Source organism: Pteronotus mesoamericanus, unplaced genomic scaffold (genome assembly GCF_021234165.1).
Source record: "Pteronotus mesoamericanus isolate MK-2021 breed Mesoamerican mustached bat unplaced genomic scaffold, CSHL_Meso_final contig_78, whole genome shotgun sequence".
In the NCBI taxonomy this organism is placed as follows: Eukaryota; Metazoa; Chordata; class Mammalia; order Chiroptera; family Mormoopidae; genus Pteronotus; species Pteronotus mesoamericanus.
Window position 1 is genome coordinate 9303827 of NW_026555258.1, and position 27847 is coordinate 9331673.

At 42.3% G+C, this 27847-nt stretch overlaps 1 protein-coding gene across 8 annotated transcripts in view; it reads left to right on the top strand.

Moving 5' to 3' along the window:
* DENND1A (DENN domain containing 1A) overlaps nucleotides 1-27847 on the top strand; it is a 478231-nt gene that overhangs the window by 216377 nt on the left and 234007 nt on the right. For 7 of the 8 annotated variants that reach the window (XM_054584397.1, XM_054584400.1, XM_054584396.1 and 4 more), the window contains 4 exons: nucleotides 5710-5779; nucleotides 10515-10595; nucleotides 14459-14512; nucleotides 25325-25435. In XM_054584397.1, the coding sequence (XP_054440372.1) occupies nucleotides 5710-5779; nucleotides 10515-10595; nucleotides 14459-14512; nucleotides 25325-25435 (316 nt within the window). The remainder of the gene's footprint in view (nucleotides 1-5709; nucleotides 5780-10514; nucleotides 10596-14458; nucleotides 14513-25324; nucleotides 25436-27847) is intronic. The other variant, XM_054584403.1, reaches the window with a different exon arrangement.

The window sequence follows — 27847 nt, forward strand, 5'->3', positions numbered from 1 at the left end:
AGGTATAATTTTGATTAATTCACACTGGATGGCTATTGTGTTGGCGGTTGTCATTTTTTTAACTTGACAGTCTTAAGGGAAAAGTGTTCAGTGGCCCCATCTAAATAGTCAGGTTTTGACATGGTTTAAAAATTCTTCCTGCACACTGGATGAAAATCGCTGGTTTACGCAGTCACAGCATCGGTGAGTATTTTCTTCTTATAACAGCCTGCGCTTTCCCATCTGCTCCGATGACCACAGGGCACGAGGAACCCCTGTAAAGTACCAGAGGGGCCTCTGACCCAGGCCCCAGGAATCTGGGACAGCTTCCCAGCGCTGAGGTTGGCAAGAGGGTCAGTAGGCAGAAGGGGCAGGAGGAATATTGCTGGTGCCATGTTGGGTGTGTATATACATCAGTTCCAGTGGTCAGGTGGTGTATACCTTTTCATAGAAGAGGAAACCGACTTTTGGCGAGATTGCTTTCCCAGGGGGTCACAGGTAGTAGGTACCAGAACTGAGATTCATCCAGGGTTATTTGACACAAGTCTGTGTTCTCCCCAGCATGTGCCATGCTGCTCTATTTTCAATTTAGTAAGTTTTTGGTTTTTAACATGAAAGCTGAAAAACTCAATGCCAAATAACCTTAACCAGGGGATGCTTTGCCATCCAGTGAATCTTGTCAAAATCTGCTGACAGAAAGTACAAAAAGAAGGGATACCCCCCCCTTAAGCACCCAAGTTGGAGTTTAAGAAAAGGTCTCAGATGGCAGAAAGTCACCAGGAAAAGCAAAAGGCCCCGTTCCATGGGGCTGTGCTGACGGTTCAGACGAGAGGGAAATAGTCACCTTCCTGGTTCTAAAAACTCATGCTCAGAATGCGATTCCTTTTTAACTGTCCCCGAAGCTCCCCAGTGGTTACCGAATAAAGGGGGCGCCCCTCAGTTTGACCTGTGAGCAGCCCTCCAGATTCTGGCCCTTTTGCCCCACTCACCCTCCGCCACAGCCCCTCATCTCCTGCCCTCCAGCCTGCACGCCCTGCTCTCTGGCGGCTCCAGTTGCTCACGAGTGTTTTCTGCATCTAAACACTCTTCACCTCCACCCCTTCCAGCCTTTCTCCCGTGCACTGAGAACGCTCTCTTTGAACACAGCCTTCTCTGTGTGAATGAGTGTTGACTCCCACGGCTACCTCTGACTGTTCTGTCCGTTGCATGCCCCTCCCAATAGTCATGGTTTCAAAATTTTTATTTTTCCAACTCATGTCATTCTGTGTAATGCTAGTTGGTCTACTTTATGGTGTTTTTGTGGAAGAAGAGACCCTTTACATTCTTTTCCATTTTACCTTACTTTTGAAACAATAACAAACTTCCTGAAAAGTTGCAAGTAAATATAAACACCCTACGTGGGAAGTGTTGCCAAGATAATGTCCAGTAGCCTCCAAATTTTAGTGTGCAATTTAAAAAAAGAACATCGTTTTATGTAACTATATTACAATAATCGAAATCAGGAAATTAGTATTAATTTTCATCCAGAGCCTCCCTGTGACACTTGGGCCCCTCTCCATTCATGTATGTACATGCAGCCGCCTGCCCCTGCCACAGATATCCGTTGCGGCTGCCGGGACTCTGCGTGGCCGCCCGTCGTGGAAGCCCTCCGGCCTGTGTGGGCCCCGACACCGGCAGGACTGCCTTCCGGATGCTCTTGTTGCTCCTTTTGGGTTCCAACACCAATCGAGTCGGCCTCTTTCTCCCTATATAGGTGCTTTCTTTATCCCAAGACAGACCTTTCCCCAACTCAAACACCCTCTTGTGTTCTGACACTCCAAGCCAGGCCACCCGCTGGTGGACACCCTCCTTACCTTGCTTAAACTCTTCACTTTATCTTACCGGGGAGTCCTCCTCGCCCCGCTTGGGCTCCAGGCTGCCCCTCCAAGAGGATGTCCTTTGTCTGTGCTGGAGCTCTAGCGTCCTGCTCCCAGCTCCTGGTGCTCCCAGGTGACCACCTCCCTTAACTGATCAGCCTCTGCCCTCAGTGTCCCCTCGTCACACACACACGTACTTTGCTGTGAACTGAAGTATTAGCAAAGAACAGTGAGAGAGCTTTTTATCATTTGTAACCGTTTTCTGCTTTAGTGCTCATGACACTGAAGTGGAATGTGATCGTACAAGGTCAGTCACGTATGTGGTCACACGACAGTGGGATGATTACCCTGACAATCCATTCAGTAGGACAAGGTTAGAAAAGTGACTTGTCTGTCCTCAGTTGGACTCAGTTCCTGAGTCAGCGTAAGAGGAAGCCGCTCACTCACCACGCTGACAGATTTGAACATATCCAGGCCAACTACTTTGTGTCTACACAAACCATGTCTGCTGTATGTTGGAGGCAATTTAAGGGCTTCTCACAGGTGATTTTGACTGTGAACCATTTGAATCCATGCACTATCTCCACAACATGCCCCTGCACATCTTAGAAGGAGGGGCCTATGGTGGCCGTTTCGGCAGGCTGTGCGTGTAGGAATATGGCAGGTGCTGTCCGAGCTCTTCTCAGGTTTAAGACTTTGTATTGCCTCACACAGACAAAAGCCTCTGCGTTTGACTGACGGGCCTGGGAGTGAGGGCAGGGCCTGGGACCAAGTTACCTGGGGTACAGTGTGGTGAGAGGAGCTTGGATCCGGGCCAGGGCCGAGGATACAGGCTTTTCCCCCACCAGGGCTCTGCTGACTGGGTCATGATGATGCTCCATTGTAAGTCTGTAACGGAGCAAAAGTCCAAACTAAATGCAATCGCTGGGAAAGCGGCCCAGCTCCTCCTCTGGATGCAAACTATTGCACTTTACTGCATATGTCCCTCTCTTCCCTACAAGAACCATATCCTACCTGAGTACAGGGACTCTTTGAAGCTGTCTTTTGGGCCCCAGCCTTGGTCTGAGCCCACCACACAGGGATGCCCTTTGGGGAGGACTTGAGCAGTCGCTTAAAGGTGACATGTGGAGCAGGTCCAGAGACGTTCGGAGCTCCTGTAGATATTCAAGGAGGAGCAGCATGCTGGGGTGTTTGTTTCCTGTCTCGGGATTGGGAAGTCGTGTTTACTCCATGATGACAGACAGGCACAAAATGGAGTGGAGGGTCTCCACATCCTCACCTGCAAGCTCGCAGGCAGCGCAGAGCTGTTGTGCCAGCACTAATGAAGCGGTACAGGAAACAGCGCTGGATAAAGTTCAGCTGTGAACCCTGGCCTCCCAACAGGGGAAAAGAGGGATCCTTTGAAGAAGAAGACAGCTGGGTTTTGGTTTCAAGACCTTAACACTGCCATCACTAGATATTCATCTGTCAGTGCACAGGGGACAACATGTGGAGAACAGTTGTGTCCGGTCAGGCCAAAGGGAGAGAGAAATGGCTGATTTCCAGGGTAACTACGAAACCTCCCGTGGCTGAGGGCTCTGCTTAGCGTAGCCAAAAAGAATCGATTTGGTGAGGCTGAGAGAGACCGAGTGTGAGAACCTGAGCACTCTGCCAGGGCCAAGCGGCTCTACCACATCTTCTTCATCCTGGTCGGGCGGCAGGCAGGGAGCTGGAGGTCCAGGCCTAGTTACGTTGGTCAGTTGAACCCAGTGGCCAGAAGTGTTTCCTCATGTACCGAGTCCTAAATTATCAGAGAATCCAGCCTGCCCCGGGTCACTTCATCACATATTCCTAAAAGGAGTTCAGCTTTCCCCTTATATACTTGAGGCCACAGTTTCCTTGCGAGGAAGTACTTTCTCTCCTTGCTTTTTATTATCCCCTACCCCTCCTGATTTTCAGTTCCTAGATTTAACTAGTGTTGTTTTTTTCCTTTCAGGAAAAAAAATATTTGTAACTCTTGGTTGAATTTGTTTATGAAGAGTCCTCTAATCTAGGCAAGAGTTTTCTTCTGAGAGGATTTATTGTTCCTACTAGAATGGCTTTTAACTCAGCTGAGGTTTATTTAACAGAATAGGAAGGGAGAAATTTATCTCCTCTCTAATCCCTCTTGAATGTTTCCATTGCTCTGCCAAAGTGAATGCTGTGTAAAGTAGCAGCCATCATTTGCTCTGTAATAGTCAATATGCAGCTGCCAGAGCTGATTGAAACATATTAACGTAAGTGATAATACTGTCATAGAAGTGAAAAGTTAAGTTGCTTATCAGTATATTCTGATAAGCTACTTAAATTTTACAGTAGCATGTGCTGGCTTCAGGCAGACGTTAGTGATAGAAAACTGTGCACTTTATCTGTCCTCTCTATTGCCTCTCACTTCATCTATTACCCTCGGCGATACGGCTGGTAATCTGTGCGGGGCGCTGATTGCCCTCGGCCGGGCAGCATGGAGTCGAGCATCGGTGCTCCCCTCCACATCTAGTTCTATCAGCAGCAACGTTGTCAGCTCAGCAGAGTGGACGTGAGCCGGATGGCCAGCGCTTGGTACGACACTTCTCACATGACTATTTGATGTCACTTTGGAATGTTTCTGATGGAAAATAAAGCCATTTAAATTAAGTGACAAAACTTCTTGGGAATGGGGATCTATTTCACCAACAGTTTTGTAGCACTAATGTGCCTTTGCTGTTAGCCCTCGTTTGGTTTTGTTTGTTGAGTCCACACTCAGCACTGGTGGTATGCCGGGCTTCGTGCTTGGCCCTGGGACAACAAGGTGAAGAAAGACGTGATCCTTCCTCTCTGTCTGCACCGTCTGTTGGGAAGACAGACACACCATTGAGTGCCACATGGTGTGTGGAATGTTGTAACAGGAGTATGCACGTGCCCAGGGCCGTATGGAAAGCGGGGAACCGGGGCATGGAGGCGGCGGGGGCTGGGGTGCCGCTGGGAGGATGAACAGAAATCAGCTAGACTAGACAGTTCAGAGGGAGGAAAGGGCCGAGCGCAGACAAGCTCAGGCAGGCCTGAGGTCGCCCGCACATGCTCAGAGTGGGGCTGCGATGAGAGGAGGACGTATGTGGGGAAATAGGGAAGAGGCAGCCGGAGAGGCAGTCAGGGGACGGACAGTGGGGAGCCCCGAGTACCATCCGAAGAAGTCCTGCAGCGATGGGACGCGTTGCAGGAACTCAGTCCAGTGTGCCACTTAGATTTGCATTTTAAAAAGACCACTCTAAGAGCAACACAGAGGATGGACTACAGCCAGGTCCATGCTCCTGTCAGAGTTGCGGGGCGTGCTAGTGAGGACCCAGTGCAGGGCAGCGGGGACGGGGAGTTAGTGCTCATCCCACAGTAAGTATGGAGAAGGTGTGTTATAGGTGGAATGTTTGATGTAGCAGGATGAATGGGGCCTTTGGGACACCTTGCAGCTGCCAGCAGAGGAAGCGCTGTGTGTGCGTGTGGCTGTGTGTATGTGTGTCTAATCATGAGAAACTTGAATAGAAGCTTTCCTGGAAAAGGTGGATGTGGTGGGAGAGGCCTGGGGGCTACTCAGAGACAGTTCCTGATTGCAGAGTCTGCTTTGAATGTCTTCTCTATGAACCTGTTCTAGCTCTGAGGCATGGGAATAATTTATAATGAACATTCAGTCCTCTGTCTTATACAGGCAATTTTTTTAAATCCCAGAAATAATTAGCATTTTCACCAGTCTGTGTTTCCAGCACAGACTATGACAGGAAGACTCTGTAGGATGTAGAGAAAAACTGAAACATACCAGTCTTAAATTTGCTTCTGGTTAAAGTTTTTGACCTGCATACTAATATTTCATGTGTTTTCTCTTCCCCAGCTATCTCCCGTGGTTTGAAGTATTTTATAAACTACTTAACATCTTGGCAGATTACACAACAAAAGGACAGGTATTTGTCTTCTATTCTTTTTAATGAGTAAACTTTAATTTACTGTTTATGATTATAAAAGTAATACGTGCCGTATATTTCACCAAAATGTTTACCAAAAATGCAATGCATGCTCATTATAGAAAGTTTTAGAAATTCAGAAAATAGTAGGAAGGAAGAGAAAAATCACTCCTACATGTCCCCTGCTCCCTCACCCCCATAAATGTCGCTAGCATCTGGGATGTTTTCTTCCTTTACTTTTTGAATTATATATATAATAAATAGATCCTTATCATTCACAGAGCTAATAGTCATAACATCTAATAGCCCCAAGCAACACTGAAAGTTCATGACATGTATTAAATTGTAATTTTGCTGAGGCACAAATTTGAATTATTATGTCGTGCTGCAAAGCTGGGATTTGTGAGTTAAAACACTTAACTTGCAAGTGACCTAGCCAGCTGTCCCAAGTTCCCATTTCAACATGGCTTTGTTGTGCTTTTACAGTGGGTTTTGGTTTTTTTTTTTAAGGGTCTGAAAATTAGTTAAAAAGCTTAGCTACACCTTACTGTGCTTTGGAAGAAATGGTATACTAAAGTGTCTTCCATGAATATCAAGGGTCAGTTGGAGCTGTATTCTGACTTTTGAAGCCCACATTTTTCACCAGGTACCATAATAGCTGAAGCATTTCCCAGCACTGGGAAAATTGTTGTAAACGTTTTTCATGACTGCGTAGCATTATATCATGAACCTCAATTTACTGAAACATTTCCCCATTGTTGGGAAGTTTTATTTGGGATTTTTTTCATTATTGTAGAGCCACTAGTATGTTTGGGCATAAAGCGTTTTCTTCATTTTGGATTGTTTCCTTAAGAGTAGAGTCTCAGATGGGCCTCTGTCAGGTCAGTGGATATAATCATTTTTAGAACATTTGCCAAACTGCTTTCCAAAAGAATCGTACTGCTTTCTTAAAAGATAACCTTTAGTAGCAATGTGTGAGTGCCTGAGCCACCATACTCTTCAGTAGTAGTATTCAGTGAATCTATTGTTTATGTGACAAGTGAACAAGTCTCATCGTTTTACTTGTATTTTTTTGATTTTTTTAGTGAGTTGAATATTTTTCCTTATGTCTAACTTCTTATATTTTCCTTTTCATAAATGACTTAAGTTTTTAAATTAAAGTGATAAATTATTGTTAAATGTTGGAGAACTATTTCCCCTCATATTTTTCAATAGAACTTTAGTTCTGAAAAATGTCCCATAAAAAGAGTTCAGTAACATTGGGGTCAGGGAGAGGAAAAGCTGTGGGTCATTTTTGTCTCCCTAAGACTGAAGTAACGTAGGCTCTGAGGAGTCCTGCAGGGGAGGGGTCTGTGTTACTCAGGGCTTCCCATCTCATTTGGCCCCAAACCCTTTTTATTCCATGACAGAAAGTAGCATTTTGGGATATCAGGTGTTTCCTGGGAAATGCTGTTTGGGAGAAAAGGTGGAAATGATGTATATAATGGTGACATCTTTCCTTCAAGTTAGATTTAGTCACCAGCAAATGTATTCCAGAGTCCACAGTAAAGAGAAGGGATAAGTAATAGAAACAGCTCCCCGGATCCTTATGCTCTCTCTGAAAGGACGCTTAGGTACCAGGTAATTCTGTCATCAAAGAAGTGATTTACTCTTTGATGAATGAGTCAGGAGGCCACCGTGGGTCTGTTCCTTGATTTCTGATTCACAGTTCACTTTAATCAAACATTCAGGTTTTCACTCAGATTTGAAAGATGTCTTTAGTAAATAGAATTATACAACATGTAGGCTCTTAATAGTCTGAGAATTAGAGATTGACTCATATTTTTTATTCCATATTAATGCCCAAGTCAGTTAAAAACAAACAAACAAACTTAATAGACATTAAAAAAACACATCTTGTGATACAGGAATGGTTGCGTAGGTACAACCTATGGATAGGGGAGACAGGATTACTACCCTGTGAAATCAGTGCATCAGCCTTCTGGGCTATGGCCTGAGATCAGTGATGTGTTTTAGTGGAGTCTGTTTCTCCTGGACCCAGCCTATTTTTATTAAATTTCTTCTGGTTAAAGGAATTATGACACAGGTGATAGGGAGCCCACCTACAACTAGGTAAATTTTTTGCAAGATGTCAGTCATCAGATTTGAACAGGACGAAATAGCTGTTATTAAAAACACAGAATCTTCTCCCCAAGTCCAAAAGTCTTTGCGAAGTCGGGCATGGTGGGCTTCAAATGGATGGGTGTATGTGTCTGTGACCATGGCAGCTCGCATGGAGCATCAGAGCCTAAGCGACCTGGTGAGGGTGTTTGTCTGGGTCATTGACTCACAGCCTGGCCGAGTGCGCCAGAGCCCAAGGGGTGAGCGGTGTTTATGTGGGCCAGCAGCTAGGCACTGGATGCTGGCACTCCAGTGGGATCTAGAAGGATCCACGTGGGAAAGGGCAGCAGCAGTGGCCCACCACTGGGCTGCTGGGGACTGGGGTGGGCGTGGCGTGTGTGTTGGAGGTGGGTGGACAGTGGTGGCCTAGCACTGGATGTCAGTATTTGAGCAGGGCAAGGAGAGCATCTAGGCAGATAGGGAGGTAAATGTATTGATAAAAGATTGGTTACATACAAATCAGTGAGTATATTAAGAAAAGTAGGTGGAAGTTTTTTTTCCATTTTTGTATAATATAGTTACAAGTATGTAAAGGGAGGAAACTAGAATGATTCCTATGGCCAGTTGGAATTAGAGCCATTGGTATGAACCCATGGCTTTCAATATACAAGACAGGTATGGAAATAAATAGAGATGTAAGTGTGTATTGTGGGTCTCTCTTGTTACGTAGTATATTCCCTGGCTCTATCCACTGAAAGGGTCTGGGATCAGCAGTATTCAAGTAGAAAGGAACACACCTGGGTTTCTTGGTTTCTACATAACATTTTCCACCAAAAGGAGCCAGGACTCCCTGAAGAAATGTCTGATTTCAGGGGTGGGGCAGGGAAAAGATAAGATGAGCCTAGAATATCTTTTAGTGCCAAAAGTAAGGAAGTGCTCAAAACATGATGGGGACATGTCAGAAAGACACAAACATGAGCTCACGCAGGCAAGGGATTCCCACTGGTCATATCTGGGAAAATTTGAGCATCAAAACAAATAAGATAGCAAAGGTTATAACCCATCGAATAAAACAGGAAACCATGTGTCTATAATAATATAAATAAATAAGCAGATAAGTTAAAAGTTGTATGAGGAATGGGATATTTATATAAAGCATTGCTACACAAAATGCTTAAACACAAAGGGAAAATGAGTACCTCACAGAGACAATCAGTAAATTATTCAGATGATCAAAGTGATCATCAGTAATGGGATGAATTGAAATTTGAATCAATAGAAAACAGACAGTTGAGGGTTATTCTCTAAAATGACCAGTCTCATTGTCAAGTTCATACAAATCTAGGAAAGATAAGAACTGTTCTAGGCTATTAAGCACTACAGAGTCTTAACTGAAGTCGATTTGTGATTCTGAACGGGATTATTTTGCTATGATTGGCACAGCCAACAAAACTTGATGGGCTCTGAGGATAAGATGGCAATGTCATGTCAGTGTTAATTTCCTGATTTAATGATTAGTTGTGGTTATATAGCGGAGTATCCTTTGTATTTCTGGACAATGGGGCAGAATGTTAGCAACTCACTCTCAAATAGTTCAGAAAATTTTAAAAAAATTTGTACTGTCCTACAATTCTTCAAGTTTGAAATTGTTTCAGAGAAAAATTAAACATGTTGGTACATGCACACATATATTTCTCTCCTCTGTGAGAAACTTGAGCAGTTTATCAGTTCAGATTGAAACAGACATTTAATTTGAGCTCATCCTCTCTTTTCCTTTCCTTTAAATTTACTACCAAAACTGACTGCCGAGCAGTGGAGAGGGTTCTGCTCCTGGCTGAGCAACTTACTAACGGGCTGATTGGAGCCAAGTTGCTTTCACCCTTCAGAGCCTCAATTTTCTGTCTGTAAAGTGGAGTGGTGGTGAGGATCATATAGACTTTTTAAAAAGAGGATACAAACGTGAGCTTATTACTACTGTTACAGAGAATTCCACATGATGGGAGAAATGGCTCTTGGATAGTTCTGTAAGCAGTGTTCTTTTGAGCATCTTAAAGGTGAATCTGTTTTCAGTTGAATAATTTGTTCTGCTTTGTAATTCATTTCACTAATTAAAACGTACAGCCACCATCCTATATTGCATGCTGCTGTACGCAGTTCGTTTTCAACTTTCCATAATTGGAGGCTGCCGTGTGTATCCAGTGAACACTCAGTAAAATTAATTGAGGGTAATGATGATGAAGACAAGATCTGTAGTGTCACTGTTATTGCTCCCTGCTGCCCTCGCCCTGTAAGCCAGGATGGTTTGCATTTAAAAGTTGGTGCTGTGGAGTTAAGAGGATAGATTTGCTCAGTGCTTATGGTATATGATCCATAAAAGGTGGTCATAGTAGGTGTCTTACTGAGTAGAAAATGTCAAACTTGGTGTGGGAAGATCTACTTGGCTTTTACATGGAGCCCTAAGCGGTGTCTTTTGTCCAGTCCTACTTAAACAACAGCGTGTTTCTGTCTGGGACCAGCACCTCCCCTGCCCCTCAGTCATGAGGGCCCCCAGCTTACTGTGTGCCCCGACCTCCTGCAGGTCTCTGACTGAGGGCTCAGCCTTGATTCTGTTACTGAGGCCTTTTATTTCTTTCAGGAGAGTCAGTGGAATGAGCTTCTTGAAACTCTGCACAGACTTCCCATCCCTGACCCAGGAGTGTCTGTTCATCTCAGTGTGGTAAGTGGGGGGCAGAATATTAGCGATCAGTGAAAAACCATTTCCCTATTAACAGTAAGGAGGAGTTAGCTGAACAGGATCATCTTTTGCGGTCCGCACCTTCCCCACTCCGTCCCCCAAGTACTCTGAGACCTCTGGGCTCAAAGGGGGCCAGGGAGTCGTATTTCTTCCTCTCTCTGGGATTCCGTAAGCAATGGCTCCCAAATGTCCCCAGGCTCCCCTCTTCCTGGCTGCCGTCCCATCACTACCATCTCCTGTCCTGGTGCTCCCTGCCTCACACCTTGCCCACCCCCCACCCCCCACATTCCTGTGCATGCCTGTTTGCTGAAGCCCACGTTGCTGCCCCCTGACACTTCAACACCAGCTCTCCCCCTGATTACCAGGGCACTCCAAGTTCATCCTTCAGAATTCATGTTGGATTTGATTCCGAGAAATCCTTCCCTGACACTCCCCAAGGCTAGCTAAGGTTTTCTTCTTTGTCCCAAGCATCTTGTACACTTAGCCACATCAGTCACATCACATTGGAACAACCTGTTTTCCTGTCTCCCCCACTGGACTGTAGGCCCCTCAAGGACAGGGATGGAGAGTACCTAACATAATTCCTGGCCAGCCTACAGCAGTAGCTTTCTTTGAACTTTTATGTATTCATTACACCTTCTGTAGTGTGCTAGGGTGGAAAATCCTCTGAGCTACAAATTGTGAGGTTTGAGTCTTAGTTGTAGTTTTACCCATAATTGGAATGATACATGTGCTTCCACATTTCAGTTACCGGAATCCTCTGATTCCCTGGGTCATACCCGGCCACTACCTTCATCAGTATTCTCAAAGGGACATCCTTTGGCCAGCTGTTGATTATACAGGGGCTATTTCCCCTATGTTGTAGGGTCTGAATGTTTAAAAAGTTGTGTCTTCCAGCTTCATTAGAACCACATACAGTATTGGTAGTCAGTGGTAATTATCTTGATACCTTTTTTTTTTTTTAAAGAAAATGAACATGTTTTATAGGGCTTTTTTTTGTGTGTGTGATGATCAAATTGAAGGCAATATTACTAGCAATAACTAATAATAGATCTATTTACTAAGTTCCTAATTTATGCCAGGTGTGCCTCTCTAATGTTCAAAACTACAAATAGGTGTTAGCATTTTCATTTCATAGAGGGGACTTAGAGAGGAAAAGGAATTGTACTTGTCCATCTAAGGTTCTGTGGTTAATTGTGAGAAGATTGGGGTTTTCACACCCAGGGCTAAATTCTAAGCCTATGTTCTTTCCACTAGGCTGTGAGTGTTGAAAGAAAGGGAAGAAAGCAAGAAGGAGAAAAGGAATTTCTAGAGGTTTTTGCTCATTTTAATAGAATGTAGGAAGGAAAGGAACCTGGTTACAGAAATTTACGTAAGGAAGACTGTCTGTAAGATGAAGAAGTGAACTTTAAATCCACCCCAGTCATCACCGTCCAGCTAAGCAACCTTGCCTTTGCCTCTGTCCCTTTTCCTAAGCAGCTTGATCTCACCACTTCAGTCTGTAATGACATTCGACAGCTAGCTGTGGAGTAGCCTGGCTGGGTCACCAGCTGCTGGGGAGGAAGGGACACTCCTTCTCCTGAGTGGCTGCCAGGCCTCAAGGACAAACCATCACAGGGGCAGGAGAGGCTGTTGGGAGGGTGCAGTTGTTTCGTACCAGTGGTTTCTATGAATGTTTCTGACCTCCTCTTGTCCCAGCATTTCATGGGCGATGGAGCAAGACAGAATCTCAAAGGACAGCTTGGTGACTACTTGGGTTTTGGAATTGCATTGGCTCACTAGTTACAATCCATTACATCTGTAAAGGCAGATTTTTTTTTTTTCTTTCCTGTTCACAAGGAATTCCTTTCTCCATGTGGCATTTCTGATTTTGAAGCACTAATCTCATCTAGCTTAGAAAGTCTGAAATGATAAATGGCAATCGTGGACTTTTTTTGGCCTTAGTCACAGGAGAATATTTCTTTGTTGCTGATGCAGGTGATTGAGAAAAATAGAAATGTAAACTAGCAGTTGAGAGCAATAATAATTTTCTATTAAAATACCATTTATGAAATGCTAGGCACTTCACATATATAACATTTATTCTTCACAACAGTTCTGAAGTAGATATTATGATTCAAAACTGAGATTTGGAGCTATTAATTGAAGTTGCTTAAAATCACATAGCAGTTAAGTGGCTGGCTGTATGATCCCTGTTCTTTCCTCCTCACTGTGCCAACCATTAGTTTGTGGACTCCATCCCCATGTGGACATCTATTACTAAACATTTCCTGGGACTACCTTCTAGCCATTGGGAATAGAAGTTGGTGTGCTTGGTGTTAAATTTAACCTTGTGTTTTACTTTTACTATTTTAATTCTTATTGTTAAATTGAATTGTTGACTAGTTTCCATGCTACATAATCTCAATTGTAATACTTCTTGGGTAATATTTTGGCACAGATACAGAAATTTTGGAGTAATCCATTGCAGAGGGTTTTTAAAACCCTCCTTTTATATATATATATATTTTACTTTTTAGTTCACTATCTTAATTCAAGTGGCTTTAGCTATAATTTACACATCGAAAGAACAGCCTATTTTAGAGGAAAGAGCCTCGCTCTAATTATCTAGGCCTGGTTTCCACACTGGTTCTGTGAACTACAAGCTGTGTGACTACTTCACCTCTCCAAGCCTTAATTTACCTTTTTGTAATATGAAGATAATGTCTACCTTAGAATTGTTAAGGAAATTAGAGATGGTATTTATAAAGTACTTGGCATGAAACTTTCAATGTAACAGGTATTAAATATAGATCTGTTGAATATTACAGATCTTTACAAACAGCTCATAGTAGTATTGTCATTGTCATTATTGCAGTTTTCCACGTGTCTTTCATTTTGGGAAAGCTATACAACTCATTTTTCTAGAGACCAACTATTTTGCAATTATCTAAGAATGGTGGGGCCGGGGAACTTGCCAAAATGTCACTTGGGGGTCCAGGTCTGAACTTAGGCCATGGCTAAGCCGACCTTCTCTGAATGTGACCTTTCCTGACCTTTGCACAATCCCATCTTTAATTGACCAGCACCACACTCTTTCCATTCCTGCTTGCCATTGTCCTCTGAGTCTTCAGTAGCACAGAGGAGGTATCATCATTTCAGCCTGTTGTCGTTTAACTCAGGGACACATACTTGTTACATACGTGGCAGTGCCCCCTTGAAAGTTGTTTGAACAGGCATGTTTTCAACTCCACTGAGCTGGAGATTGCACTAGAAGTCAGGAGGTGTATTTGCAGAGGATGCACACTGCAGAGAGATTCTCCACTGTTACCGCCTGTGCTGGTCCCAGTGCAGCTGTGCTTCAGCTGGAGCTGTCCTTAACATCCCTTCGGCCTTCGGGGCAGATTTTGCCTGCAGCCTATAGAGGGATATAATCTCAGAAGCTAAAGTGAAATGGTTTGGTCACTAAAGACCATTGCTGAGTGAACCTAGTGATACTTGGTCCCTAGAGCCATTTGTCTTATGGAACAGTAAATCATGAAGCCTGCAGCTCTCATGTGTTCACAAACCTGCCAACATTGTATGTGAGTTTAGCCTTTAACTTCTTTGAACTGTTTGTTTATATATCCCAAAGTAGTTCATCTCTCATAGAAAAGAACTCCTTCTATCAAACTAATAATTCAGTGCATCTGGCTTTCATCCAGCATTATCCAAAGAAAAGATTCCATAGACATTTCCAATGAGTGAAACTCTGTTTCCTCATCTGAGTAAGGAATTATCTTAAGATCATTTACCTGATTTCTGAATAATGTGTTTATTGCATATTTTGGCAAAAATAAAAAAAAGCTTTTGCTTTTCTTTCCCAGCATTCTTATTTTACTGTGCCTGATACCAGAGAACTTCCCAGCATACCTGAGAATGTGAGTACTTGGGAGAAAAAAAATTAAATTTTTATTCTTTTTAAAACTTATTTTAAAAAGAAAATAAAAGGATATATTTTTCCCATTATAAAATAATGCATTTGAATGGCAAAAATGGGTAGAGAATGTTTGAAAAGTATTGAAAGTATAAAGACAAAGAGGGATGATTATTCATATTCTTAAAGTTAATCACCTAATAACATGTTGATGTCTTATTCTAGTCTTTTTAGAATGTCTTTTACATTGTTAAAAATCACCTGCTAATAAACATTTTTAAATTTCATTCCTAAGAATCATTTTTGTTGACTGCATAATATTCCATTTGCTATATAGTTTTTGCTATTTCCTCACTGGTGTGCATTTAGGTGGTTTTTAGTTTTTGCTATTGTAAATAAAATGTTTTCATATAAAGATTTCTTTATTAGGGTAGGTTTACTTAAGTAGAATTATATTTCTACTGCATTTCTAAATATATTCATATAAGAGAAAAAAATAAAGTATTTGTGGGTATAAGAGTGAGGATCCCCACTCCAACTTCTTAAAGACTTAGGAATTGGGAACTTGGGTCTGATGGAGCAGAGGTTAATGTTTGCACTCTGACAAGCTGGATGGCATACCAGGCCTAGCCTTAAGACATGTTTTCAAAATGTTTTACTCAGATTATAAATAATACTATGTAGAATTAAATATACAGTCACCACCACTTAGGAACTTGGTTACTTTTCTTTAATTGTGGCAAAATATACAGAACATAAAATTTACCATTTTAACCATCCTTAAGTGTCTATTTCATTGATGTAAATACATTCACATTGTCATGCAACCATTACCAGTATCCATTTCCGTCCCCTTTCCATGTATCCCAGCTGTTCATGGAACACTGTATGCATTAAACAATCCATTAAACAACTGCACTCCCCACCTCGTCCCCAGCCCTGGCAACTACTATTTTTTCCTGTCTCTGTGAATTTGACTACTCTAGGCCTCTCATCTAAGTCGAATCATATAGTATTTGTCCTTTTGTGTCTAGCTTATCTTACCTTGCACAACGCCTTTGTGGTTTGTCCATGTTGTAGCTTGAGTCAGAATTTCCTTATTTTATAAGGTTTAATAATATTCCATTGTATGTATATAACATACTACAGTTTGCCTATCCATCACTGGACACTTTGGTTGTATCTACCTTTTGGCTATTCTGAATAATGCCACTATGAACATTGGTGAACACACATCTGTTTAAGTCCCTGCTTTCAATTCTTTGGGGTGTATACTTAATTACTTTTTTAAAATACTGGAAAAAGTGGTATATTCCTCCATAACTATTGTACTATACAGTCCTAGACAGGAAATTCTTTTAAGTTGTCTATAGAGCAGACAAATTATAAATGTCAAGGTAATCAAGTTTAATGAGTGCAGTTTTGTTATTGTAGATAATGGATCAGGGCCTGGCTACTTGGGGTTCTTGGGGTGGGAGGTTCTTAATATCAATATCAGAATCTTTTTTGCAGGGAGATTACTCAGTGTTCTCTTGCTGGGGAGTGTGAACTTAATACCAGTGTTCTGGAGGCTGAGTGGGGACAGTGGGTCATGGTAATCAACATTTAGCATGTATGATTTTATTTAGCACCCCTGGCATTTTTCTTTGATATTTTATGCCCTGTTTTCAGCTATACCTGGTGTCCCCCAAGTCTTTCTGGTTTAGTCTCCCTAGAAAGTATTTATTCTCCCAGAGGGGTACTGGAAGACCAGTTGACTAGCTGAGTGAGCGGGGAAAGAATGTTGGGATCAGATTACTCTTAATTTTATTGGCACCCTTCCCCTAGGCTTCACAATTACTGAACCTTTTTGGGGTTCCTTATTGTGAGTTGGCCTTGATGCTTGCTGCCCTACTCCCTAGCCCCAACCTTACTGCTCAACCTTTTCGGGGCCACCAAGTCAGTCTTCTTTAGTTTTTCAATCTCAGTGGGCACTCTTAACAGCTTGGGCCAGATAATGTTTTGTTGTGTGAGACTGTCCTGGCACATCGTGGGATGTTTAGCAGCCTCTCTGGGCTTTACCCACTATATGCTGAGAGCATACCCTACCCCCTCAGCAGTGACAACCAAAAATGTCTCTCGACTTTGCCAAATGTCCTCTCATGGCAAATGACCCAAGTTGAGAACCATTTCTTTAGTAAGATCTGCTTTCTGGCTTGCAAAAACTGGACCTCTTTCTTCCATTACTGTCTTTTCTCCAGTTTGCGGGGAGTTTATGTCTTTAAAAAGTCTTTTACTATGACTTGTCATTGGACAGGTGGTACTTGGTATCAGGAAAGAGAAAAGACAGATATTTACCATATTTTACTGAAATGCCCACAGTGTGTGAACTACTACTAATGGACATTTAGATTGTTTCTAATGTTTTTTTGTTATAAATAATGTTATAGTAAACATTATTGCCTAGGTTAAGTTTTTCTTTTATTATTTTAAGGACCAAGAAAATTTAAGTACCTGAAAATTCTGATAACTTCCTAATTTTCAAAACCACAATTACTGAGACTAGAAACAGTCTAGAAGGAAAAAAACCTGTTTTCTTTCATAGCCCCACTTCTAATTCCTGTCTGTACTGTATGCTACCTCCTCTGCCTCCACCATTTAAAAAAATTTGCATCCTCTTAGCGGATTTTGCCACTGATGAACTAGTTCCCTGTGTATGACCCGTTGCCTACTGAATCCTCCTTTGCTGACTGGTAAAAGGCTGGCCTTGTTTGTTTCTAAGCAGGAATGATAAAACAATCTGCCAGACTTCTAACATACATGGCTCCATTTAAATCCTCCCAGCTTCTCTCTGACAGGTAGACTTGAGCCCCCTTGTCTGTAAAGGGACCCAGGAAGGCTCACAGACCTGAGGTTACTGGTCCAAGGCCTGCTCCTAAGTGAGATGTAGTCCCCAGGTTTGTAAGGAACCAAAGCATTTTGTTTCCATTATACCCACCCACCCTGAGTCCCTACAGTTGACTTTCGATATTCATAAGGAAAAAGGAAAAGAAATGACTTTTCGTAGCTCAAATGTGAAATGAAGCAGGCAAGCTTTTTCTCTAAGGAGAATCTGAACTTTTATAGGACCAATTTGTGTGATTTTTGACATGGAGTCACTATTGAGTTCTAGCCATGTTGAAATTTGCATTTTAATCTCTTGGTGATTTTTCAAGGATTAATTTAAAATGGCTAAATTGCTGCATTGCAAATTGAAACAAGCAATAACCGTGGGGTTGTTAATACGATATACTATGCCGTAGTGGAAAGAACATGAGTTTTGGAGACAGCCAGACACTAGGCTCCATCCCTCTGGGACCTTGGGCTACTTGCTTCTATTCTCTGAGCATCGGATTCCTTATCTAATAAAGAAATATGGGAGGAACAAATGAAGTATTAACTGTGACATTTCAAGTTCAATGCCTGGTGCAACAGAGATGCTACTTTTGAGGATTCTTTCCTTTCTTTCCTCCGCTTTCCTAGAATTCCTGAGATCTGAGTTTTGGCTGAGAACTAGGGAGCATCACTCCTTAGAGCTTGTGTTTTCTAGGTTTTTGCTGACATTCTTGGTTGTGAAGACCAGTGCTTTTCGTTTGTGGAGTGTATATTTGCCCACAAAAATCTCTTAGCAGGCACCATTGCCACCAGAATTTTGGAGCTTGGAAATGGTGCAGGGAATGGAGTCTAGGACTCCGGGGCCTGTAATACAGGATGTGTCTGTAAACATTTATTGATTATTTCCTCTAAAGGACATAATGAACTTTAGCAAATAAGCAAGGAAAAGAGTAAAAGGACTTGGAGATACGGAACCTGGTTCTGTCTTTAGCTAATCATATTCTTGTAGACAGCTTCAGAGAGAGGTTAATGTAAGAAAGAGGAAGGAGCTAATGCCCGCTGTGGTTCAGATCGGGCACAGTTTGTTGTATCATGACCTCTTTACAGCAGCCTTATGGTGTGGCTGTTATCCCTGAAGAGCTTTGAAGGGGACGTGAAGCCCAGAGACATGAAGTAAGTTGCCAGTGGTCACCCAGCCAGTACATGCTAAAACCTGGACTCACAGTCGGGTCGGTCTGATCCCAGCACTGAGATGCTGCTGGATCCTGGGCCTCCGGCTCCATAGCTCCCTGTTCCCTTCTAAGAAATCACTCATCATAAGTGTAATTAATTATGTGAATGTTTGTTCAATATCGTCTCTCCTTTCTGAGGAGAGGGACCAGGATTTTTTTTTTTTTTATTACGGCATCTCTGTAATTAGCACTGTACCTAGAGCATAGTAGATGCTCAATATATATTTATGGAATGACTGAATGAGCAATACAGCCACCCTCAAGAGAAGGAAAAATAATAGTTTCTTTCACTTGGTTTTTGGGCCATTGTGCCTGAAAGACATTAATAAAAAGCAAATGTAGAGAATTAATTTTTTCCACTTTCAGATGCCTGTTGAAGTTAACTCTCATTATTTCTTCAATTTCTTTGTAAAAATACTTTCTTTTTTGCTGAAAAGCTATCACAATGTAATTGCTCATCAGGGTTTTTCTCTATCTATCAAGATAACAGTTGTAGGAGTGAATTTTATACAGGCAGTAATTAAATGAGCATAAATCTTTATAAATTTTAAACAGTTGACCTTCATTAAAAAAAAGTCACAGATCATGAACAGATATGTAGTAATAATTAAATTGTAAACTGGCTGTAGAAGGGGGTTTTTTTAGCGGCCAGGTTTTGAAGTGTACTTTTGATTAATGGGTAAGCATATAGACCTTCATTTGGAATATTAAACAAACCTGTCTTAATTATCTGGCCAGTGTCATACCAAGTGGTTAATGATGCAAAGAAAGCATTTAGAATGGACAGTTACATATAACATTGCCCAGACTCCACTTTGTCAGAAGATGCACCATGATATAGAAAAGATTTATGAACTCATCATGACTTTCAAAAATAAAGTTTAGTGGTAGTAGAAGGCCCATTATTAAGTACCAAGATTATAGAGAATTCCATTGTTGCTCTTCAGTTATCAGGTAATTGTTTATTCTAATGGTTTTTCCATTCACTCAAAGGGATAAAAGTTGACCTTGGGGTAAACTCTGCTTTCTTTAATATACTTCTCTGATTTGATTACTTATGTGCATTTGTGGGATCCTTTCTCAGACAGATTATTTTAGAATCCAAATTTAAAATGTCCTTCTAAGAATCCTACACAACTAAGGGAGCCTAAATTTTTCTTTTAGAAAAGTCAATTGAGGATTTTAAAGGTTTACATTACAGTAAAATAATCTGAGCAGGAGTTATTTCAGGAAATAAGACCCATTGTCAAAACCAAGCCTCCTGCCTTAGAAGCCTCTTCCAGACACAGTACAGTAAGTCTTTATCATCTATACTGTGTATGAAGCTGAAAGTCACAAAGACTAATAAAATGACAGACCGTGAGGCGGACTAGCATCTGTTCTGAAGGCTCCAAGGAGTACCCAGCTTAGAGTCGGTTCTTTGGTTTGGGGATTATCTCATTTCCCTAAGGTATTGAACCTAAGACGATTTTTCTCTAAGCCCCACCGCGTCGGCCCATTCCACCTCCCCAGCACCACACCCACCCCCACCCCCACCTGCTTCCTAACCCCGGGTGTGGATCACAGTGAGCCTGAAGTCCCCAGCCACCTGGATCGGCACAAGAGCCAGCAGGGGCAGCTAGAAGCAAGCAGCCATAATGGGGCCTCTCCTGGGGGAAATGGGGTTTTGTCAGGTGCCTTCCCTCCCTCTTTGTCTGGATTTAGAGGCACAGAGGGATAGAGAAAGGAGGGACCTTCACCACTGTTTCTTTTGAGAGACAAGAAACAAAAGCCGGGAGAACCTAAGGAAATTGTGCTGCATATGCCTCTTCTGAAACTCACCTTTCAGGCTGCAGTGTCCCTCCTAACTAGAGCCCTTCCTCGGCTGGAGCCCTTTCCAGCCTGGGTGGTGGTCAGCTCTGTGTCCCTGCTACCCAGCCCACAGAACGGGTCCACATTAAATACTAGGCAGATAGAAAAATGCTCAGAAGGATATAACAATGTAAGTAACTGAAGCAGTGCTTAAACTTCATGAATAGTAAAGGAATGTCCTTGAGCCTAATAACGTAATGGCCCTGAGAAAACTCAGCCCTTTTGAGAATGGGCACTGGGAAGTAGTCCCTCTAAGCAAGGTTCTCCTTTCCTAGCAGGGGAGACACACAGAAGTAATTGTCAGGGAATAAAGGAGGTGGTTATTTAGGGTTAGCTGTGATGGCATTATAATCTAGGACACCAGGCGGACACCATGCTTGACAGGATGGATGGTTCTTTAGAAGGAGGATTGATTCTTCACTAAATAAGTAGACTCACCCTTTAAAACACTGTTTGGGCACGTGGACAGGTGCACTGCACAGTAACCTGGGAGTCTGGCAGTTGTCCAGATTCTTCCTCTCTGCCCCACTTCCCAAGTCTGATTCATTGTCAAGTCCTGTGATTCCTCTTTACAGAAATCTGTCACATACATATCCAAAGCTTTCATCTGCATAGTTTGTTTTACTCATTCTTTTCTGGAATATGACAGTAGCTAACTGGTCGCCCTGCCTCCTGCCTGCCCTCTCCTGGGCGTCCTCACTGGGCCTGTAGGAAATTTTGCTGAAACGCAAATGTGATTGTACCCTGTTCCCTCAGCAGCTCCCTCAGGACCTGGCCCCCTCCCCTGCCCTAGCACAGCCCCCTCCCTCCTGCTCTCTCCTCCCTGCCTTTGCCTCTGCCTGGAATATGCTTCTCCTGTCCACTGAGTGAACTCCTGGTGGGAGGCCCAGACCACATATCTTCTCCTCTGACGAGTCTTCTCTAGCCTTCCCTCGCCTTCCCCCCACATCTGTCCAGCAGAGTTGAATCTGCCCTCCTTTGCCAGCCCTGGAATGTGTGCAGCTGGTATCACAGTACTTTGTACACTGGGTTTCTGGGTCGCATGCCACTTCTATCCCCAGACTAAGCACCTGGGAAATGGAGACCATGTTTAGTTCATCTTTGCTAAGCTCAGCACCCAGGGTGGTACTAAACACATGGTGGGAGTTAAATAACTGTTTGTTGATTGACTGGTTATAGAGACAGAAATGCAAAGTTAAAGACTCGGTTCCAATGAAACAAAGTGCTAGGAGGATGGCATACCTTGTGTCTTTTATAAATGTAAGCTCCCAGTATGTTCTGGCTGTAGTCTTAGCCGGGGACAACTTGTCATGGAAGCCTTCTCTTCTTATTCCCAGTTCCTACACTCTGATCTTCCCCATCTGAGAAATAGGGTTGGCCTGGCTGTGAAATGAATACCTGCTTCTGTTTCCAGTCTCTCCCAACCACCCATTGCCTGATGAACAAACTACCTATCTACACTCTTAATAAATGTAGCCGCGGATGCCTTTGAAAGGCCCTACCCACACTTCTCAGCTGTTTATCTGACTCTGACTCGCCAGTGTCAGTTCTTTTTCTGTGGGCCCTTCACCATTACTCAGTAATCGATCATTTCATCCACCTCACACCCAGGTTTTCTGAAGTCAAATGCTATGCTTCTCCTAATGCACTGCCTATTCCTCTTCCAGGCTGGTGTGTTTCCTCCTATACCACGCTGCTCACACCCACACAACAATGCAGTGGTCTTTAGGCAGGTGTTTTCTCCGCTCCTGGAGTCATTCCTTCATCAAACTGCTAGATGATGGGATACATCATTTCACCCAAAGGGACCTCAGTCTAGTGAACAGGAACATACTTGTAATTGAGTTGTTACAAGATAGAGAAAAATTGCTGTGAAAGCACAAAGAGGAGTCGGAAAATGAGGAGACAAGGAAGCCTTCCTGGAGGTGGTGACATTTCAGCTAGGTCTTGAAAAGTAAGTGGGTGTCCTTATGGAAGAGAGCATTCTAGGCCAGAGAAAACAGCAGCCATAAAGGCCTGGGGCTGTGAGAAGGTAGGGCAGGTCTAAGCAGTTGAGGATTGGTATGGCTTAAGCTGTGGGTTGCTTTAAGACACGGGGAAGGAGCCCCCTCTGTCCCAGGGGGTTTTCTTCTGAGATGAAACTGGGTGGGAACTGCAAGCACCCTCCTGTAGCTGCTTCTAAGGCCCACTCTGTCCCCCGCCCCCGCCCCCTGAGGTGCTCCCATGGCCGAGCAAGAGTCCCAGGACTGTCACCGCTCCCACCGGCCTAGGCGGCAGGGTCCCAGAAGGAAAGAGGCAGGGGAGGAAGCAGATAAGAAAGACAGCTTCTGTTTAGACACAAATATCTTCGTAATCAGCACAGATGGGATGAGAAATACCAAAAAAAGTACATGACAGTTTAGAGAGAATTTGGCTAAATGTTACATATTTTTAACATACCTGTGTAGAGTTTTTGGAACAAGTACCTGAACCTCTCAGAACATGATTATTGAACCTGGGGGTTATGCCTCAACCAAGTGGTGTTTTTATTTCATAGATGTTCCCTTCTCCATCTACAAAAGTATCCTTGTGATTTTTTTTTTTCTCCCACCAAAATAAGGCACAGGATTTGTCTCTGACGCTGTGTCTCCTTATTTGGACGGCAAGCTGTGTAACATATTTCTACCCAGCGTGAAGCTTCTTGGCAGACTCTTGAGGCCACGTTTTGGTGGCTTCAGAGTTATCTTTGGATCTGTCAAAAGTGCTAATGGGCTTTCTGGCCTTCTTTAAGCTCCTCATTTCTATTTTCTTTTTACTTTCATCCTCTCCTAAAAGAAAAATTCATGTAATTCATCAGCAGTTAAAGCATTTTACTGAAATGCTCAGCTGAGGGCCTTGTATTTTTGTTTGCGAGAGGAGCTCTGCCATGTCACTGTCTTCCGAGCAAACCCCGCCCTGCCATCATTAGCTCAGCACTCCCTGGTCCACGGGGCAGCAGACAAGCTTGTTAACTAATTCAGATGCCTTGTTTTGTTTTGTGTTGCTTTTCAAGTTTGTTAAGAGGCAGGTTGGTGTGGTGGTTAGAGCAAGTTCGGGATTCAGGAGACCTGATTTTGAAACTTGGCCCTGTCTAGTTAGGTCACCTTTGGAAGACTACTTAACCTTCCTGGGGCTCAGTTTTCTCATCTATAGAATAGAAATGATAATCTCTTTCTCAGGTTTTCTAAGAAGATCAAAGAGAACAGAGGTAGAGTACCTATTGTCTGGCATATAAGGATAACTCAGTAAAGAGGATAACAGTAATTTTCAACAGAACATTTTTCTCTTCTTTAGGCATGCATTAATCCTTCTTTGCTTCTATGCTATGCTCTCTTTTTCCAAATACAACTTTACCTAGTACTTTAGTATAAAAGAAGAGCACAGGTTTAAAGACAAACCCACCCAAGACTCATCCACCCCCCGTCTAATTTTGGTCAGATTACTTCACTTTCTCAGCGCCTCTTTTCTTATCTGTATACAGAGGTCATAGTACCTGTTCAAGGAGTGGTTTCAAGATTAAATGAAGTAATACTTGTAAAGCCTTGTATATTGTGGATGTTTAAAGTACTTAAGTGGGACAGTGTAATATAAGGGAAAGCGTATAGGCCATGGAGTTGGATCTCAGTCCAAATTCTGATTCCAGCAGTTACTGGATTTCTCCTAGACTCACTTTATCTACATATTAGAAATATGTAGATACCTCAGTAATACCTCAGGAGGGTTTTGTGAAGATTGCGTAAGATTATACATACACAGTACCTGGTATAGTGCCTGGTACTTGGGAGGTAGTCAGTGTATGGAGCTATTAATTCACTCTTTATTTGTAAAGGTCGACGGTTAATCTGGTACTTGCATCAAACAATAATAAATCGTAAGATAAGTGCCTGGTTTTATTCCCAACCCATACATAATATTGTCAAAAAGTACTTGATGCTATTTTGCATGTAAAATCCACCTGTTTTACTTGAATTTATGGGTTATAGATGTCTCATTATTATAAATTGCAAACCCTAGCAAATAGTGTTCCTTCCTTCCCCACCCCCTTCATTTTCAGAGGATTATATTGTGTGGCATTGAAAAGCTGTAACATTGAAGAAATTAGCATATTCATGTGTATTATTAAAGTCAGGTGGGTATAGAAGGGGTTGCAGAAATGAAACACATTACATTTCTTCTGAAATCTGAAGAGTACCAATCTATAATACTAATTAAAGGAATGACGCCCAGGCCACCGACAAAAGCTAGTTAAAACACTGCTTTGTCACAACTTGCTGCTACTTGCCTTTGATTTTTTTTTTTCTTTTTGAGTGAAATACCTGGAAATTGTAAATCTTCGAGATGTAGACTGTGCAGGAAGGGGCAGCGGCAGTGATGACAAGAGAGAAGCTCGCCGGCCTTTGTGGGTGGGGTCTGCTGGCCAGAAACCGGCTCAGTGCCAGGAGCATCTTGGTCCCTGGGTACTTTTCTTTGGCTGAGGCGTATGGCCCAGTGTATTGGGAAAGTTCTACGATCTGGGGTCAGAAGATCTGAGCTGCAGCCCGCCTTCATTGCTTCGTAGACTTTTTGATCTTGGCATTTCTCTCTGAGCCTTGGTTTCCCTCATTTGTAAGGTCGCATACTCCCTGTCTTGTTTACATTTAAGAACTTCTATGAAAAGCAGCACTGTGTTCTCTGTATGACCTTATGTTGTAAACTAATCACCACACAGGTACAATTGCTCAGACTGTCTTATCACTAAGGTTTCTTCCAAAGAGGAGAATATACTTCTTGATTATTTTCTGTTTCTCATGCTTTTATTAGATACTGCTTGTAGTAAGAACCAACAAAATAAGACACAAACCTCCCCTTTTTCTTTCTCCTAGAGAAATCTGACAGAATATTTTGTGGCTGTGGATGTAAACAACATGTTACATCTGTACGCCAGTATGCTCTATGAACGTCGGATACTCATCATTTGCAGCAAACTCAGCACTGTGAGTAGACAGCCTTGAGATGGGCTTTTTAATTATTTTATTTCAATTAAAGGATGTATTGGAAAGATGAAAGGAAATTTTAGAAGAAGTAATCAGCCATAATCCCCTCAGACAGTAACATGTCATTTTCATTAATTATTCATATTCCTTTACAGTGCCGATACACATTTCATTTATTCTTATAGTTTCACAATCAGTTATGGTTTTCCATTTGATCATGTGTTATGAACACTTTGCATATTTCCACATAAGCTTCCATGGTCATTTTTTACATGTCTGTATTATATTCCATTATACTGATATGCCTAATTTACTAAGAAATAGTAACTTACTAAATCTTCTTTTTCTTGATAGCCATTTAAGTTGTTCATAGCTTACTTCTTTAGTAGATAATACTGTAATGAACATCTTTGGGCTGCTTTTGATCATGCCTGCGTGGAATTGTATGTGTGTGTACACATATACACACAGTTCTTCGTTATGTATAGTGAGATACATATAAAAGCATGTTCGTAGCAGCATTTGTTTTTTGTGTTTTAAACCTGTAAAGAGCCCACATGATCATTAACAGAGAACTGATACATTGTGGTATAGTCATATGATGGAATGCTGTATCAGTGAAAATGAACACTGTCAATATGATTGGGTCTCTAATACAGAAGTTCGAGTAAAAGAAACAAGCATACAGTATGATTGTATGATTTCATTCATATAAAGTTCAAGTAAGAAAAAATGAGTGGCATATTATTTAGGGACACATACTAATTACAAGGGGGAAAAAAAGAAATGATTAACACAAATTTTAGGTAGTAGTTTCCTCAAAGGGAGTGAAAGAGTATAGTTGGGAAGAGACATATAGGGGACATCAGAAGTATTGCTGTTGGTTTTTTGTTGTTTTGTTTTTTGTTTTGTCTTGAGCTAGGTTAGAGATCGGGAAACCTTTCTATAAAGGGTCCAATGGTAAATATGGCTCCGTAGGCCAGATGGTCTTTGCTGCAATTACTGGACTCTGACCTTGTAGGTTATACTCAGTAAACTAGTGGCGATGGCTTATTCCAGCAAAGCTTTATTTGCAAAAGTAGATGTCAAGGCAGAGTTGACCTTCAGGCCATAGTATATCAACGACTGAGTTAGGTGCTGGGTTTTAGAGTGTTAAATTTTTTTCCTTCGAAAGTTGCTTATATGATGTAATACTTTTGTATATACATACGCATATATTTCAGAATTTTTGAAAAGTTAAAAAAGAGGATACTAAGCCCTTTTATTGTGAAATGTTATAATACAAAGTTAGAGACAAAGTAATCCTTGTACAAAGGCTAAGAATCAAAATTGCATTAGATTTTGCTGTGACAATTTAGGAACCAAAAGACAAGTCAAATGTGTCTTGAACTTCTAAAAGAAGATGATTTCTAACCTGAAATTTCTGTACTTAGCTAATGGAAGCCCTCAGGGGAGAGTGGCAGGAGCTATGACACCCCTGTCCGCATCCTGCGTCTCCTATTCCACTCCGCCTTCTCCACGGTTCATGAACTATCTGTCCTCTCTAGGGCCAACCACTCTGCCATCCGCCTGACTTCATGCAGAAAGTATTTTTCATGGTGCTGTTATAAGTGCTGAGGATACCGCAGTGAACAAAATAAGCTAAAATCTGTTCTTATTAAGCTTATATTCTATTAGGGAAGACCTTGAATAAACAAGATAAGTTTAAGATATAGAGTATTGTAGTAGTATTTACAGTAGCCTAATGATAAGTGCTAGGAGTAAAATAAAGCAGAGGATGGGAGTGGATGGGGAGCAGTGAGACGGCAGGCATCGCGATTGTAGATAGGGGTCAAGGAGGGCCTCGTTGAGAGGGTGACATGCCAGTGTCCTGGCTGCTATCTTAAGGGGGTCCTCCGGCAGTGAGCTCCTCTCTCCTGCATCATTAGGGTTTCTTTACTGGTGCATTCATATGAGCCTGTTAACACACTGTAGTACCTTTCAAACTTAACGAAACAAAACTTCCTTGACCCACATCTCCTTTATGCCATTTCTGTTTTCCCTTTTCGAATAGAATTCTTCAAGAGAGTTCTCTCTCTTTACTGTCTGATTTCTCTCCCATTCTGTCCTCAGTATTCTCTGGATTTAGCCCCCACCTCTCCATTGAGACAGCTGTTGTTCAGATCACTTATAACCTCAGGTCAAGTAAAATTAAAATGAGTTAATACTTGCAAAGCCCTTAGAGTCTGGCGGGGGGGGGGGGGCGGGGAGAGAGAGAGAGAATTTATAATAATATCTATAATGGTAAGTCAAATATTGTTTAAAATTTAAAATCAAGAAATAGTTACTTGGTCCTGACTGGTGTGGCTCAGTTGGTTGGGCGTCATCCTGCAAAGTGCACGGTCGCCAATTCAACTCCCAGTCGGCTTACGT